This window comes from Nomascus leucogenys, chromosome 14 (assembly GCF_006542625.1).
Source record: "Nomascus leucogenys isolate Asia chromosome 14, Asia_NLE_v1, whole genome shotgun sequence".
In the NCBI taxonomy this organism is placed as follows: Eukaryota; Metazoa; Chordata; class Mammalia; order Primates; family Hylobatidae; genus Nomascus; species Nomascus leucogenys.
Genome location: NC_044394.1, coordinates 90,243,720 through 90,260,972, shown reverse-complemented (window position 1 = coordinate 90,260,972; position 17,253 = coordinate 90,243,720). Strand labels below are relative to the sequence as shown.

The following is a 17,253-nucleotide window of genomic DNA, read 5'->3' as shown; positions in this document are numbered from 1 at the left end:
TCTGTCCCCTGATGCTCTCCTTGCTTCTGGTGGTTTGTTGACAATATGTAGCAATCCGTGTAGCAATCCCGGTAGCTCTCTGCCTCCCTCTTTGCACCGCCTTCGCCCTGCATGTGTGTCTGTGTCCAAGTTTCTCCTTCTTACAAGGGCACCAGTCACGCTGGATTTAGGGCCCACCCTAATGATCTCATCTTAACTAATGATGTCTTCAACAACCCTATTTCCAAATAAGGTCACTTTCTGAGGTAGTGCAGGTCAGGACTTCAACATATGAATTTGGCGGGGGGACAGAACTCAACTCATAACACCCACCCACCCAACTCAGCTTCATGGTCTGGCTGGGACTCAGAGCCACATGTCTTTGTTTTCTTAATTTCATTTATTTATTTATTTTTTATTTTTTTGAGATGGAGTCTCTCTCTCTGTCGCCCAGGCTGGAGTGCAGTGGCGCAATCTCGGCTCACTGCAGGCTCCGCCTCCTGGGTTCATGCCATTCTCCTGTCTCAGCCTCCCGAGCAGCTGGGACTACAGGCGCCTGCCACCATGCCCGGTTAATTTTTTGTATCTTTAGTAGAGACGGGGTTTCACCATGTTAGCCAGGATGGTCTTGATCTCCTCATCTCGCGATCCGCCCACCTCGGCCTCCCAAAGTGCTGGGATTACAGGCGTGAGCCACCGAGCCCGGCAATTTTATTTTTTATTACTACTTTTTGAGATGGAGTCTTGCCCTGTCGCCCAGGCTGGAGTGCAGTGGTGCAATCTTGGCTCACTGCAACCTCCGCCTCCTGGATTGCAGGGATTTTCTTGCCTCAGCCTCCTGAGTAGCTGGGACTACAGGCACACGCCACCACGCCCAGATAATTTTCGTATTTTTAGTAGAGATGGGGTTTCACCATGTTGCCCAGGCTGGCCTCAAACGCCTGCCCTCAGGTGATCCACCTGCCTGAGCCTCCCAAACTGCTGTGATTACAGGCGTGAGCCAGCGCACCCAGAGCCACGTTTCTCCACTGCCTGCCGCTCCCTGCCAGGCTCTGCCAAGAGGGGGCGCTAGAGAGACCTGCAGGGCTGGAGAAGGCCCCGGCAGCCTCCCATCTGCTCACTATTTTTGCCTGTATTTTAACCAGGAAAGCTTCTTCATCGGCACAGCTGCAGTTCTTTAGCAGCAGCTGAATCTAGTTTCTACCTTTTCCAACCCTTGCAGAACCAGCTACCCTGAGCTCCCTTCAGAGGCACCGGCACCAGCAGCAGCCGGCCCAGGCCCGCTCCTCAGAGGGCTGGGTTTTAGTGCCCTGGGGCTCCTCTTTCAAGCCTCTGTATTATTGTTGTTGATTTTGGTGTTTTGTTTTGTTTTCTGAGATGGGGTCTCACTCTGTCACCCAGGCTGGAGTGCAATGGTGCGAACTCAGCTCACTGCAACCTCTGCCTCCTGAGCGAAGCAATCCTCCCACCTCAGCCTCCTGAGTAGCTGGGACTACAGGTGTCCACCACGCCCGGCTAATTTTTTGTATTTTTAGTAGAGATGGGGGTTTCACCATGTTGGCCAGGCTGGTCTCAAACTCCTGACCTCAAGTGTCCGCCGTGAGCCACCATGCCGGCAGCACTTTTTTTTTTTTTTTTTTTTTGAGTTTCTCTCTTTTTGCCCAGGCTGGAGTACAATGGCGCCATCTCGGCTCACTGCAACCTCTGCCTTCCAGATTCCAGCTATTCTCCTGCCTCAGCCTCCCGTGTAGCTGGGATTACAGGCTTGTGCCACCATGCCAGGCTAATTTTGTAGTTTTAGTAGAGACGGGGTTTCACCATGTTGGCCAGGCTGGTCTTGAACTCCTGACTCAGGTGATCTGCCCGCCTCAGCTTCCCAAAGTGCTGGGATTATAGGCGCGAGCCACCGAGCCCAGCCCTTTCAGCAATTTTTTTTTTTTTTTTTTTTTTTTTTTTTTTTTTTTTTTTTTTTTTTTTGAGACGGAGTCTTGCTCTGTCTCCCAGGCTGGAGTGCAGAGGCTCGATCTCTGCTCACTGCAAGCTCTGCCTCCTGGGTTCACGCCATTCTCCTGCCTCAGCCTCCCAAGTAGCTGGGACTACAGGCGCCCGCCACCACAACCGGCTAATTTTTTTTTTTTTTTTTTTTTTTTAGTAGAGACGGGGTTTCACCATGTGAGCCAGGATGGTCTCGATCTCCTGACCTCGTGACCCACCTGCCTCAGCCTCCCAAAGTGCTGGGTTTACAGGCGTGAGCCATGGCGCCCAGCTGCTTCCAGCAATTTTTTAAGATGACAAAATAAAATAGAAAATTTCAGAATATATCCCACTACAAAATACAAATTAAGCAGCATGTGGTGGTGGCAGGGCCTGTACTCTCAGCTACTTGGGAGGCTGAGGCAAGACCACTGCTTGATGCCAGGAGTTCAAGACCATCCTGGGCAACATAATGGAACCCCATCTCTACCAAAAAATTTTTTAAAACTAGCCAGGCATGGCGATGTGCGCTTGTGGTCCCGGCTACTCAGGAGGCTGAGGTAAAAAGATTGCTTGAGCCCGGGAGGTTGAAGGTGCGGTAAGCCATGATTGCACCACTCCAGCCTGAGTGACAATGTAAGACAGGGTCTCGCTCTGTCACCCAGGCTGGTCTCAAACTCCTGGGCTCAAGCCCTATATATTTTTACTGTGGGTCAAGGTAAGGAAAAACAGCCACCGTTTGGTAAATGCTGCCAACCTTTTTTTTTTTTTTTTTTTTAATTTTTAGAGGGAGGGTCTCACTATGTTGCCCAGGATGGTCTTAAACTCCTAGGCTGAAGCAATCCTCCTGCCTCAGTCTTCCAAAATGCTGGGATTACAGGCATGAGCCACCTCTACGGGCCCGCCAATCTCTTTTATGTCATGGCACACACAGAAAATTATTTGTTCAGTGAAAATGGTATTTATTTGGCTCACTGGGGCAAACAGATTAATCTTATTGGGGGTCAAGAGGCGACCAGTCTGGGGTGGTGGTTCACACCTGTAATCCTAACACTTTTGGGAGTGTTAGGTGGGTGGATGACTTGAGGTCAGGAATTTAAGACCAGCTTGGCCAATATGGTGAAACCCCATCTCTACTAAAAATACAAAGCTTAGCTGGGCGTGGTGGCCCACATCTGTAGTCCCAGCTACTCTGGAGGCTGAAGCATGAGAATTGCTTGAACCCGGGAGGTGGAGGCTGCAGTGAGCAGAGATCATGTCAATGCACTCCACCCCGGGAGACGGGCAAGACGCTGTATCAAAAATAAATAAATAAATAATAAATAAAATTATACACAGAAAAAAACAGGTGAAAAGTTCCGGGGCTCAGCTGCCCCAGACCCTGCCTGCTGGTATCTGAGGCCGACCTGCACTCCTCCTTAGCACACCGCTAAGATGTGCTCCAGTGTGGAGAATACGAGCAATCATACTGCAGGGAAAAAGAGATCTGGAGACAGGCAGACAGGAGTATGAGGCCGGAGGAGAGGTCTGAGTACTGAGACCTGGGCCCAGGGGGGCCTCCAGCTGCTCACCTGGTTCAGCAATAAACCATTGTTGAACTCTTCGGTTTGAGTTTTGAGTTCTGGTACCTTCCAGCCCCAAAGTCATGGGAGCTGCCCAAGAAGTGTGTTCACATGGTCATATGTTTTTGTAAAACTTAGCAATTCTGGACATTGTAGCCGGAGCTGGTCAAGCTTGTTATCTCTCCACAGCAACTTCCTCTTCTTGTCATTTCCCCTCCTGTCAGGAGGCCTCGCTGTGGCCACAGTATTGTGAATGAATAATTGTGGGTTTTCTTTTTTTTTTTGAGATAGAGCTTTCCTCTCCTTGCCCAGGCTGGAGTGCAGTGGCTTGATCTCAGCTCACTGCAACCTCCGTCTCCTGGGTTCAAGCGATTCTCCTGCCTCAGCCTCCCGAGTAGCTGGGATTACAGGTGACCGCCACCACACCCAGCTAATTTTTTGTATTTTTAGTAAAGACGGGGTTTCACCATGTTGGCCAGGCTGGTCTCAAACTCCTGACCTCAGGTGATCCACCTCCCTCAGCCTCCCAAAGTGCTGGGATTACAGGCGTGTGCCACTGCGCCCGGCCTGTGTATTTTATTTCTTAAAAAGAGCCTCCAGATCACTTGAGTCCAGGAGTTCCGAGGAAGCAGTGAGCTATGATCGCACCTGGGTGACAGAATGAGATCCTGTCTCAGAAAACAAAACCATAAACAACCAAGAAAGCCTCCAAAATTGTATAAGCTTCAAGGCCGGGCAAAACCTGAACTTGCTCCTGTCTCCAACGTATTTGGCAAAGGGGTGGGAGAGGGGTTCGCAGGTTGTCCCCATCTTCCCATTTATGGTCCTTAGAGCAGCCAATGCTGCCTGCTCTTTGCTGGGGGGATTTTCCTTTTTTTTCTTTTTTTTTTCCTTTGAGACAGAATCTTCCTTTGTTGCCCAGGCTGGAGTGCACTGGGATGATCTTGGCTCACTGAAACCTTCGTCTCTCAGGTTCAAACAATTCTCATGTCTCAGCCTCCCTATTAGCTGGGATTACAGGCACCATGCCACCATGCCCAACTAATTTTTGTACTTTTGCTTTTTTTGGCGGGGGGGGGATGGAGTTTTGCTCTTGTTGCCCAAGCTGGGGTGCAATGGCGTGATCTCGGCTCACTGCAACCTCCACCTCCCGGGTTCAAGCGATTCTCCTGCCTCAGCCTCCCGAGTAGCTGGGATTACAGGTGCGCGGATTGCAGGCGCTTACAGGTGCACACCACCACACCCGGCTAGTTTTTGGTACTTTTTAGTAGAAATGGGGTTTCTCCATGTTAGCCAGCTGGTCTTGAACTCCTGACCTCAGGTAATCTGCCGACCTCGGCCTCCCAAAGTGCTGGGATTACAGGTGTGAGCCACTGCGCCCAGACTAATTTTTGTATTTTTATAGAGATGGGATTTTGCCATGTAGTCCAGGCTGGTCTCAAACTCCTGGCCCCAAGTGATCCACCCACCTTGGCCTCCCAAAGTGCTGGGATTACAGGTGTGAGGCACGGCGCCAGGCCTGGATTTTGCTTTTCATTTATTTATTTTTTTTCTGAGATGGAGTCTTGCTCTGTCGCCTAGGCTGGAATGTAGTGGCATGATCTTGGCTCACTGTAACATCTGCCTCCCAGGTTCAAGCGATTCTCCTGCCTCAGCCTCCTGAGTAGCTGGGATTACAGGTGCCCGCCACCATGCCTGGCTAATTTTTGTATTTTTAGTAGAGATGCGGTTTCACCATGTTGGCCAGGCTGGTTTTGAACTCCTGACCTCAGGTGATCCACCTGCCTTGGCCTCCCAAAGTGCTGGAATTACAGGCGTGAGTCACAAACCCCGGCCTGCTTTTCCTTTTTAAATTTATATATTATTTATTTATTTTCTTACTTTTATTTTATTTTATTTTGAGATGGAGTCTCACTCTGTCACCCAGGCTGGAGTGCAGTGGCGCAATCTCAGCTCACTGCAAGCTCCGCCTCCCGGGTTCACACCATTCTGCTGCCTCAACCTCCCGAGTAGCTGGGACTACAGGCACCCGCCACCACGCCCGGCAAATATTTTTTTTTTTTTTGTATTTTTAGTAGAGACGGGGTTTCACCGTGTTAGCCAGGATGGTCTCGATCTCCTGACCTCGTGATCCGCCCGCCTCGGCCTCCCAAAGTGCTGGGATTACAGGCGTGAGCCATCGCGCCCGGCTCTAGATCCTATTTTTTTATACAAATAGAACTATATGTATACAGCATTCTGTGCTTAATAACCCTTGACAATCTTTCCGTATCAGCACATAGTCTGACTTGATTCTTTTTAAAGACTGCAGAGATTGCAGGCGCCAAAATACATCTAACCATTGGGGCAGATTTCATCATGACCATCCTTAATCCACTGTACTTGTCCTGCAAGGTCCAACCTGGTATTGCACAGGACCTCACAGAACGCTGCTGTTTCCTGATCTTTTCTAGTGAGGCAGCTTTGATTCTTCACATAGGAGACCTCCCTGGAAAGCGAAGTCAAGCAGGTGGATGTAGAGGTTGGCCACCACGGTCAGGAAAGCAGCTGTCTACTGAAAAGCAAACTCTAATTCCTTAACATTAACGACTACCGGAACCACCACGTGAGAAGTGCAGCCCCGTCTCTCCGCCTCACGGATTCAGCTCGGAGGTGCAGGGGTTTGGGGGGGGGGGCGGTTAGGGGATGACAGCTGCCCCGTGGAGGACGCCCAGGTCTGGGTCACAAGCTGACAGGAGTCAGCCTTATTCTGTAAGTCCTAGTTATCAGGCTGCCGGTCTCGGGCCGTGCCCAGTCCCACTCAGCCTTCAATCTTCCGGCCGGGACCCCGCTGGGCGCTAAGGGGGGAAGCGGCGCCACTGCGAGGCCGGAGAGGAGGCTGCGAGGGGCGCCCGGCCGGCCCGCGAAAGTGGTGGGAGCCAGGCGGGGCACATGGTCTCCCCTCCCCATGCGGGACTCCCCCCGCCCCCCCCCGGGCTCAGCGCTGGGAGTGGTGAGATGGGTGGCGGGGTGATCCGATGCCGCCTGCCCACCGCGTCCCCAAGAGCCGGGGCCTCTAGCTCAGCTAAACGCCCGAGTCACACAAGCGCCCCATAAACGTCTGCTGAGTGAACGAAAGCTCCCCATCCACCAGGGGACTGCTCGGCGCTCCCACGCCACGTCCAGGTCGCATTCGGCCAGCGGGACTTCCCTTAACGCGCGCCCGGGGTCCCCAATATCGCGCCCCTGCCAGGAGCGGAACTGTTTATTTCTGTCCGGCTGAAGAGCGGAGTGGGGATGGTACAAGCCGATTGGTTATGCAAAATGTGGAGCCAATTCCGGCCTATGAAATGCATCCTTCCTCCAGCATAGGGCGAGGCCGAGGCTGCGGGGGCCTCGGGAATTGTAGTCTTCATCTTGTTTGTTACGCAGGCGGAATTGGAAAGAAGGAGGAAACTATTACCACGTGACGTTCGGGTCAGGTGGTTGAGCCAGCCTCCGCACTCGAGCTGTGATTGGCTGACTCTAATAAGAAGACGCCACTAGGGGCGGGGCGAAGAGGGGCGCAAGCTCACTGCGTTTTGAGTCTCGGGACCCCTGTCGGAGAGACTATGGCGCTCAACAAGAATCACTCGGAGGGCGGCGGAGTGATCGTCAATAACACCGAGAGGTGAAAACACTGAGAAAGGATCCTGGAGAACCAAAGTTCGGGTGTCGAGGAAGTGGGCGGTGGGCAGTGGGTGGTGGGGAATAAGCCCCTGAAGAGGGAGCACTGATGGAGTGAGGTTGGGGGGCGAACGGCTGGAGGCGGGGTTGGAGGAAGGTGGGTGGGCCTTGGGGGAGGGCCCGGGAGGTTGTGATCAGCTGGGAGGCGGAGGTGGGACGTCTGCACGGGGACCTGGTATGGGGCGACCGGTGGGGCCTAGGGGTGATTCTTGAACCCCTTCCCAGACTTGTGATTTCAGTAGCTGGGAGGAGCCCCAAACAAAAATAATTGTCACTTAATGGATGTCTACAACGTTACTACGTGTCAGGCTCTGCGCCTTTTCTACCTTATTTAATAAATTCTGTAAAGTACAATCTACTACTGTCCACATTTCACAGGTAGGCAAAGTGGGGGGCAGAAAGGTTAAGTAACTTGCCCGAGATCGCAACTCTGTAAGTAACGGAGATGGTAATTCCAGGAAAGGAGTCCTGACTTCATAGTTAATAGGATTAACCACCAGCATACAGGCTTCCAGTATGTTCCAGAACTGTTCAGGTTCCGGGTAAGAAACTGAGGTCCCAGAGGTAAAATTAAACAGATGACGTTTGTCAGATGTCTAACGGTTCCTGGCACTGTGTGGGTCCGTAAAGTCATTCCCTTGCCTCTCTCTTGAATGCCTGTTGGTTTGGGTCACCTCGGAGGGCAGAGGTCTCTTGATTCAAGGTTCTTTCCACTCCATCCTCCCCACCTCTTGCTCATTGCATCCTGTCTCTCCTCCAATCTCTGCCAAGAGAAGCCTTAAATGGCCTCTCTCTCCTTTTGTTCCTTGGGTATTGAAAATCAGACCAGCCAGCCCTGGGTTGAACTATGCTGACCCTGAATTGCCTCTTGAAGGCAGAAGGAGCTTAGGAGGCACCTGAGTCCCCAAAGGAGACATTGTGGAGTCAGAGCTCTGTACCCAGCTAAGGCCAGCATCCATCTGCCCTGTGACTTGGGAATGTTTGATGAGTCAGAGGAAAATGCCTAGAGTGACCCAGCTTGCTCACTTTCCCTCTATCTTACCCGCTCAGAGTCTGATGGGCCCAGCCTGTTGATGGTAAATCCTTCTTTTCTCTGAGCGGTACTTCTCTTCTCTTCTTTTTTTTTTTTTTTGAGATGGAGGCTTGCTCTGTCACCCAGGCTGGAGTGCAGTGGGACGATCTCAGCTCACTGCAACCTCTGCCTCCTGGGTTCAAGCGATTATCCTGCCTTAGCCTCCCCAGTAGCTGGGATTACAGGCACCAGCCACTACACCCAGCTAATTTTTTGTGTTTTTAGTAGTGACAGGGTTTCACCATGTTGGCCAGGCTGGTCTCGAACTCCTGCCCTCCTCAGCCTCCCAAAGTATTGGGATTACAGGAGTGAGCCACCGTGCCCAGCCACTTTTCTTTTCTTATATCAGTTGTTTCCCACTTACCCTCCCAGTCAGAGAAAGTTGTGATATATGGGGGGAGGCCGAAGACAAACAGAACCATGTGAACCTTTTTATCATGTAATCAGAGACACCTCCCACTGTTTTGTTGCATCTCTGTGTGTGAGTCAGTTCCCAGGCCTGGCCACCTTTTTGTGCCATTTGGCAACATCTCTGGGGACTGTTTTCCTTTCTGTCTCTGTGGAAATTGCTGAGACAAGAATGTATCTATCCTGCTCGGCCTTCTACCTGGCTTAGGGCTCACTCCTGCTAAGTAAGGTGTACCTTGTTTTAGAAAGTGTTTCAGCCTCCCGTCTGAATAAGTTGTATCTATAACAATTGAAGTATAAGTCCAGTGTTGAAAATTTGATAATTAGGCTGGGCATGGTGGTTCACGCCTGTAATCCCAGCACTTTGGGAGGCCAAGGTGGGTGGATCACTTGAGGTCAGGAGTTTGAAACCCGCCTGACCAACATGGTGAAACCTTGTCTCTACTAAATACAAAAAATTAGCCGGGCGTGGTGGCGCATGCCTGTAATCCCAGCTACTTGGGAGGCTGAGGCAGGAGAATCGCTTGAACCCAGGAAGTGGAGGTTGCAGTGAGCCAAGATCATGCTATTGCACTGCAGCCTGGGCAACAAGAGTGAAACTCCATCTCAAAAAAAAAAAAAAATTATAATTGAAATAGTGAACGTTACTCTTCAAGTTGTGAACTCCTTTGACAATGATGAAAGCTATGGACTCTCCTCCCAGAAAAATGCACATATGACGTACATGATCATCTCAAGGGGTTCATGGACTTTCCTGCAAACCCAGCTTAAGAACCCAGGTTTAAAAGAACCCTGAAGGAGGTCTTATTATGATCTGTATAGTCATGTCTTAGACATGTGTATATATTAGGCTTGAAAAACAAACCAGCAAAAACAGAACATTTATCACAAGGACTTAAAAGAAAATAGAAGAGTTGGCCGGGTGCGGTGGCTCACGCCTGTAATCCCTGCACTTTGGGAGGCTGAGGCGGGTGGATCACGAGGTCAGGAGATCGAGACCATCCTGGCTAACGGTGAAACCCCGTCTCTACTAAAAATACAAAAAATTAGCCGGTCGTGGTGGCGGGTGCCTGTAGTCCCAGCTACTTGGGAGGCTGAGGCAGGAGAATGGCGTGAACCCAGGAGATGGAGCTTGCAGTGAGCCGAGATCGCGCCACTGCACTCCAGCCTGGGTGACAGAGCAAGACTCTGTCTCAAAAAAAAAAAAAAGAAAGAAAGAAAATAGAAGAGTTAAGCCAGATTATCTAACCTGCTTGAGGTACAACAGCCTCTCCAGGGCCCTGTAGCTCTGCTACCATGTTGATCATCTGGGGGCTGTATAAGCGGGGTTTGGGAAATTTTACAGAACCCCCAACCTGCTCATTTCTTCCATGGCTATATTAATGGGTTTTTTGTTGGTTTTTAGTTTTTTTGTAGAGATGGGGTCTCGCCGTGTTCTCCAGGCTGGTCTCAAACTCCTAGGCTCAAGCGATTCACCCACCTCAGCCTCCCAAAGTGCTGAGATTACAGGTGTGGGCCACCGCGCCTGGCCCTATGAATGGCTTTGTTTATTTGTTTTTGAGACAGAGCTTTTCTCTTGTTGCCCAGGCTGGAGTGCAATGGCACCATCTCAGCTCACTGCAACCTCTGCCTCCTGGGTTCAAGCTATTCTCCCGCCTCAGCCTCCTGAGTAGCTGGGATTACAGGTGCCCGCCACAATGCCCGGCTAATTTTTTTGTATTTTTAGTAGAGATGGGGTTTCACCATGTTGGCCAGGCTGGTCTCAAACTCCTGACCAGGGGTGATCCGCTCACCTCGGCCTCCCAAAGTGCTGGGATTACAGGTGTGAGCCACTGCACCCGGCCCTATGAATGGTTTTAACGCAGCACTGTTGAGAGGTTATGAGAGCTGATGTGCCGGGCAGCTGCTTGGGAGAAAGGCCCAGTGTCTGGGTGACATCGCGTCTCCATACTGTCTCATCGAGGCTTTTCCTCTTTTCTCATCACAGCATCCTAATGTCCTATGATCATGTGGAACTCACATTCAATGACATGAAGAACGTGCCAGAAGCCTTCAAAGGGACCAAGAAAGGCACCGTCTACCTTACCCCTTACCGGGTGAGTTGCACAGCAGGACAGTTGGTTGAGATGCTTGTTACTGTTGGAGGTGACGTGAGTCTTAGTCTCAGGTCCGCCTCAGCCTCGTGAGTCAAGTGGCCTCTGAACCCTGGTGCATGTTAGAGCCTAACTCTGCCTGTTTCTCTGTCATATGCTCCTGGATTCCGGAACCACCAGGCTGTTTGTGTAACTGACCTGACCACTGGCCAGTGAACCCATGTAAATTCCAGAGCCGCTGGTGCAAAATCTCTATAGAGTTGGATGCGGCCGCTGGCATGACTTGGGCCTGGAGGCCAGAGACTATTATTATTAATATTTTGTTTTCTGTGAGAGTAGCCCATGAAGCCCTGTGCATATCCTGAGTGAGAAATCCAGTAAACAGGGTACAGTTGCGTGACACAGCCTCCGGACTGGGCAGAGAGCCCGGTACCACCCCACAGAATGACAAATGCCAGGCTGCAGAATGGGCCCTGCCTGAGAGTTACCCACGTGGACTCTGAGAGGTTGAGAAAAACAAATGGATGTTCTTGGAAAAGGATTGCTGTCTGTGGCTACTCAAGATTTAGACTCAAAGACAGGCTGGCACAGAGGCTCATGCCTGTAATCCCAGCACTTTGAGAGGCCAAGGCAGGCGGATCACTTGAATTCGGGAGTTCGAGACCAGCCTGGTCAACATGGCAAAACCCCATCTCTACAAAAAATATAAAAATTAGCTGGGTGTGGTGGCACATGCCTGTAGTCCCAGCTACCCGAGAGGCTAAGGTGGAGAATAACTGGAGCCTGGAGAGGTTGAGGCTGCAGTGAGCTGGGATCATGCCACTGCACTCCAGCCTGGGCAACAGAGTGAGACCCTGCCTAAAACAAAAAAGACTTAGACTCAAAGACAGCTGGAAGAAGAGGAGCACATTTTCAAGTTTTAATCTCCATGACTTAGCAAAGACAGGGGAGTCTCAAAACCCCATCTCTGGAGGCTCAAGTTGGCATCTTCAGTCACAGATTAAAGTCGTGGGTTTAAAACCCTGGCTGGGGCCGGGCACGGTGGCTCGTGCCTGTAATCCCAGCACTTTGGGAGGCCGAGGTGGGCAGATCACAGGGTCAGGAGATTGAGACCATCCTGGCTAACGCGGTGAAACCCCGTCTCTACTAAAACTACAAAAAATTAGCCGGGCGTGGTGGCGGGTGCCTGTAGTCCCAGCTATTCTGGAGGCTGAGGCAGGAGAATGGCGTGAACCCGGGAGGCGGAGCTTGCAGTGAGCCGAGATCGTGCCACTGCACTCCAGCCAGGGCGACAGAGCGAGACTCCGTCTCAAAAAAAAAAAAAGAAAAGAAAAGAAAAAAGAAAACCCAAGGGTTTCTCCAGGCACAGGCTCCGGGAGAGCTCTTGTTGCTGTTTATAGCCCCCCTCAATGGGAGCTAGCGACCTGCTGCACCATCATTGTCAGTTCTGGAGAGCTCAGGCTGGAGACCCCCCCCCGCTTTCAGGAACCCATCTCTGCCTTGCCTCTGCCTGTCCTTCCCTAGCTTCGTAGGCCCCTTCACTTAGGCAACACCGCCACCACCTCCCCACCACCATGTCAGTGACAAAGCAGTCTGCCCTGCTCATAGATTCTGTGACCAGCACGTTTTTCTCCCGTGTACATGAGCTTGGTCTCTCCAGGCTGTGGTGGGCCTTTTCCCTTTCCAAAGCTCTCTCCAGGAGCGTCTGGCACAGAGAGAGCTGTGGGGCTGCTGTACCCTGGCACTGGGAGTGGACTGGTCACTCCCAGGAAGCAGGCGGGAAGCATGGCAGCGTGGGCTGTGCTTCAGGTACTGATGGCCTCACCCTCTCTCCCTGCAGGTCATCTTTTTGTCCAAGGGCAAGGATGCCATGCAGTCCTTCATGATGCCATTTTATCTCATGAAAGACTGTGAGATCAAGCAGCCCGTATTTGGTGCAAACTACATCAAGGGAACAGTGAAGGCGGAAGCGGGAGGTAGGTGATGAGAACTCAAGGACACGGATGGGGCCTCCAGGGAGGTGCCCTGGGAGCCTCTGACTGCCGCCGTGGGGGCGTCCCATTCAGACCCTTATCGCCCTAGCCATGACCTCTTCCCAGCTCTGGGCTGCCAGCTGGTAGGGTTTGATTGCCAAGAGCTGGGGAAAATGCTGGCATGAAAGACGGCAGCTCAGATCAGCTTTTCAGAGCGTGAAGTCTGCAGAAGCCTGCAGACTGAGTCAAGACACTTAATGCGACTTGGCGAGCGCATACAAATTTTACACTCGGGAAGGAGCTGCATCAGGTTCTTGAGAGGGGCCTTTTCATGAGACCCAGGAAGAGGCAGCTGCCTCTGTGAAGCCAGTCACCCTGCCTTGGGGCTGGCTTTTTGGCAGGCCCCAGAACCCTCTGCATTGAACTTGCCTTCCCCTTGACACCCAGCCAGGCCCGCCCTTGCTATTGCGGCGCCCTTGGTCCCCCTTTGGGCAGAAGCCAGGCTAGAGGGGCCGGAGTCTGTCCTTGGGCCCCCTTAGGATGAGAGGTCTGCTCTGAATTTTAAGGTCGGTTGTGGCTGAGTGGGCTTGTTCCTGTGAAGCTGCCGAGTGCTTGACTGGGGGCGGAGAGAAACCTTGATGTTGGTTCTAAAACCAAACCAAGGTGGCCTTGGCACCCGTGTACATATTGGGCCAGGGGTGGGAGGACAGGCTTGTTCCAGGAAGGAGAGGCCCTTGTTCCAAAGCGGGAAGGGAAGCGAGTACAGCAGGGCCAGGCTGGGCTGCAGTGCCGGCTCCTATGCAGGCAGCAGGCTGGAAACCGTGGCACTGGGAAGTCCCCATCACAGTGCAGGCCTAGCCCCCGCAGGCCTCCCGGGCGTTGGATGAAGCCCTGGAGAGGAAGACAGCCATCTCTTTGGGCATAAATTTTCTTTTCCTGTGCTGTTTATTCACTGTCCTTCCCCTCTCAGGTGGCTGGGAAGGCTCTGCTTCCTACAAGTTGACTTTCACGGCAGGGGGCGCCATTGAGTTCGGACAGCGGATGCTCCAGGTGGCATCTCAAGGTATCCAGGCTCCGAAGATTAGGGGCTAAGGACACACTGAACATATAGGGGTTTGGTTTGAGTTTCTTCCTTTTTGTTTTGTTTTTTCAAGAACTCAAGAGGTAAGTGTCTGTGCACCAGGCTGACCAGGCCTAGGAGTTGGGAAGGAAAGCTGTCATTGGCATCAGCTCTGTCCTGTACCTCAGAGGCTGCATTTCCCTGCCTGGAGCAGGTGGATGACGTTTTGACAAAGCTGTTTGGACTCAAGGACTCTTTACTATGGCCTCATAAAACAAACACTAAACCAACCATTAAACTGCGGTTCTGCAGCCATTGAAAATGACCGAGGGATGGGCCAGCAGACATCCTCCGCCAGCTCACTCCTACCCCAGCCCCAAGCCTCCCTCCCGGCCTCTGTCCACCCTCCACCCTTGTCCTTGACCTCCCTTGCCTTCCCCTGGCTCTGACCTCTCCCATCCTCTCTCATTCCTGACCAAGGTGGCCCCCCGAGTATGGGTGGAGAGTGGAGTGGGATGGACAGAGCATGTCTGCTGAGCACATTGCCGAGACCCAGTAGCTCCCATCTGCAGGCAGCGGGGCCACGCTCTCCCCGCCCCAAGGCAGGCCACACTCATTTCTCTTTCCCCTTGTACTTGTAGCCTCCAGAGGTGAAGCCCCGAATGGAGCCTATGGCTACTCTTACATGCCCAGCGGGGCCTATGTCTATCCCCCACCAGTCGCCAATGGGATGTACCCCTGCCCTCCTGGCTACCCCTATCCACCACCCCCGCCTGGTGAGTGTGTCCTTTGCTGCCCACCCTCCCCTCATGAGCCCACCTACCCAGGCTCCCCCCAGGCCAGGGAGACCTCATTCCTTGAGCTGCTTCAGGACTAACGAAGGAGATGGAGAGGTCCCCCCTCAGAGGGGGCCACAGCCGGGTGCTCACCGTGTCCTTGTTGCTCTCTCGCCGAGCAGAGTTCTATCCAGGACCTCCCATGATGGACGGGGCCATGGGATACGTGCAGCCCCCACCACCGCCCTACCCTGGGCCCATGGAACCTCCAGTCAGCGGCCCCGATGTCCCTTCCACTCCTGCAGGTGAGGGCCCTTGGGTGCTGGCAGCCCTTCAGGACCAGCCCTCTCCTCCCCAAGGTCGCACAGAGAGCCTCAGAATGGCCAGACACTGCTGAGAGCCGCAGATGATAGATGACCCCCGGACTGCCCCAGGGGCCCAGCAGGGCTGTGGCCTGGTGGAGCGGATCGAGATTCTGGCCCCACCCCCATCCCTTAGCTACCCATGTGCTCTGGGCGGGGAAGGTCACCCTGTGTGCCTCTTGATCCTCTCATCTACACTCAGTTGGTCGGTCACAGTGGCACCTGGGGGGTTGGCTTAAGGATTAGATGAGGTGAGACATGCGATGGGCCTGGAAAGGACCGTGCCAGTGCGTGGCACGTGCTCAGGAAACCTCACCTGCTGCTCTCATTGGTGGAACTGGATCCCCAGCACCAGCTGCCCCGAGCCATGGGGGCCCGGGGTCTCTTGGCTGAGCTCAGGGGGAGGAGAACTTGTCACCGACACCGGGTGTGTTTGCTCTCACAGCCGAAGCCAAGGCCGCAGAAGCAGCCGCCAGCGCCTATTACAACCCGGGCAATCCTCACAACGTCTACATGCCCACGGTGAGAGGGCGTGGCAGTGCCGGTGCAGCCCCGCAGCCGCAGATGCTGGGAGCCGCGGGGGAAGACCGCGCCGTGTTTTAAACCTTCTAACGCAAATCTCCCCTTTCTCCCTTCTTCAGAGCCAGCCGCCGCCACCTCCCTACTACCCACCGGAAGATAAGAAGACCCAGTAGGCCCTCCTGCCTCCCTGCCTCCCACCCTCATCTCTCTACCCTACCCCTCCCATCGAGGCCGAGCTGGGGCTTGGGGAGGGGAGGGGGCGCCTTGTTCTCCCTCCAGGTCTGATCATAAACAATTACCAGGAACTAGCATTGTGGGACGTTAGGGCCCCCGGCCTCGGGAGAGCTTCCCATGCCAGCCTGGAGCCCACGACGCTGCCCAGCATACCTCCCTCACCGTCTGGGGCTCTCCTGGGAGCACGGGGCATCCCCTGTTCCAGTTTCACTCTCAGCTTCTCCCCTCGAAGGGACTCTCTGGCCATCTCCTCCACCCCAGTCCAGCTCCCTCAGTCTGGCACCCACTGCTATACTCAGCCTCATGAGCCACTTCAGACCAGCCAGGTGTCTTCCCGGGCCCTGCCAGACCCTGCTCACATTCCCTCTGCTGGTCTGTGCTGGTCTCAGAAGGCCACCGCGCCCGCATTCCACTCAGCCAGGGTCCAGCTGCAGCCCCCGCCACCCTTCCTTCCCTTCCCTGTCCTGGGTCATGTTGTTGCCACCCTGTGTGACTTTCGAAGCTGTAAAATGAGCTTCCAGGGCTTGGGTGGCGTCGGGGCAGAGCCACCGAGGCTGGGAGGAAGCCCTTCTGCCTTTTGCTGGTGTTTCTGGAATTTGCTTTCCCTCACCTCTCACTTCCCTCTAGAAGGAGCTTCCTGACTGGAACCAGAGAATGCATGTCTGTCCACTTGGTGGCTGCTGGGTGGGGCCGGGAACAAGGGCCCCTGACCCTGTGTGCTGGCCGGGACCTGCCACCAGCCCCCGAGCCTGCTTCTTCCCCTTAAGCTTCGTGCCCCTGGATGCGCTAACATTCACTCTTGTTTGTTCCTGGACTGGCCATGAAGTGAGGAGATAGTTATTTAAAGAGAATTCCCTATTTATTTGACAAAAAATCCAGTTAATATATTAATGTGAAATAAACCCTGTTTGCACCTTGATTTGTTTGCTGAAAATGTGAAATAGTAAAAGTGAAATAACTGGACCCTTTCTGGCTCTGCGTGTGGTGACCCGGGGGTCTCTTCTGGAAGGAGAGCCGTCTGGCCACCGAGGGCCACGGAGGCTTCTGGGACGGTTCCCTCCCACAGGAGGATCCCCGTTCTCATGGCCCAGCCTGTCTGGTCCCCAAGACAGCTCTGGCCTCTGGAGCCGGTTCTTACGGTCGTCGCTCAGCAGCTGTGTCCCTCCGCCACCGAGTCCCCAGGGCCTGGCTGGGACAGAGGTGGATGTGGCCCAGCGTTGGCCTTGATGGCAGGGGTTGGGGCTGCCACCTTGTCCCCTGCTGGCTCCTCGAGGAATGGCAGCCCTGGCCTAAGTCCTGGTTGCTGGAGGGAGGAGGCTGAGTCAGCCCTGGAGCACGTCAGGACCTGTGACAGGGACACTGAGGTAGCCGAGCCGGCTCGCCACCACCCACATCACGTGCCCTGCTGTGAACTTGAAGGGACAAGAGGGTGGGACAATGGCCAAAGGCGGTGGCCAGGCCCACACGCCCCCGTCCCCCAGCCCAGCACTGGGCACAGGGTGGGCAGGCCACAGAGCTCTAGGAAAGCCCCAT

At 53.6% G+C, this 17,253-nt stretch overlaps 1 protein-coding gene across 2 annotated transcripts; it reads left to right on the top strand.

The window, feature by feature from the left end:
- The first annotated feature begins 6,913 nt into the window (after positions 1-6,913).
- Positions 6,914-16,683, top strand: WBP2 (WW domain binding protein 2). Of its 2 annotated transcripts, XM_030827140.1 has the most exons (8): positions 6,914-7,164; positions 10,688-10,796; positions 12,634-12,769; positions 13,737-13,829; positions 14,468-14,602; positions 14,785-14,907; positions 15,410-15,486; positions 15,606-16,683. In XM_030827140.1, exons 1-8 carry the CDS (start codon positions 7,106-7,108, stop codon positions 15,657-15,659), a joined length of 786 nt encoding a protein of 261 aa, XP_030683000.1. In that variant the 5' UTR covers positions 6,914-7,105; the 3' UTR covers positions 15,660-16,683. The 2 variants fall into 2 exon arrangements, with proteins under 2 accessions (XP_030683000.1, XP_030683001.1); XM_030827141.1 differs by lacking the exon at positions 14,468-14,602 and having other exon boundaries at positions 15,606-16,639.
- Positions 16,684-17,253: the final 570 nt, after the last annotated feature.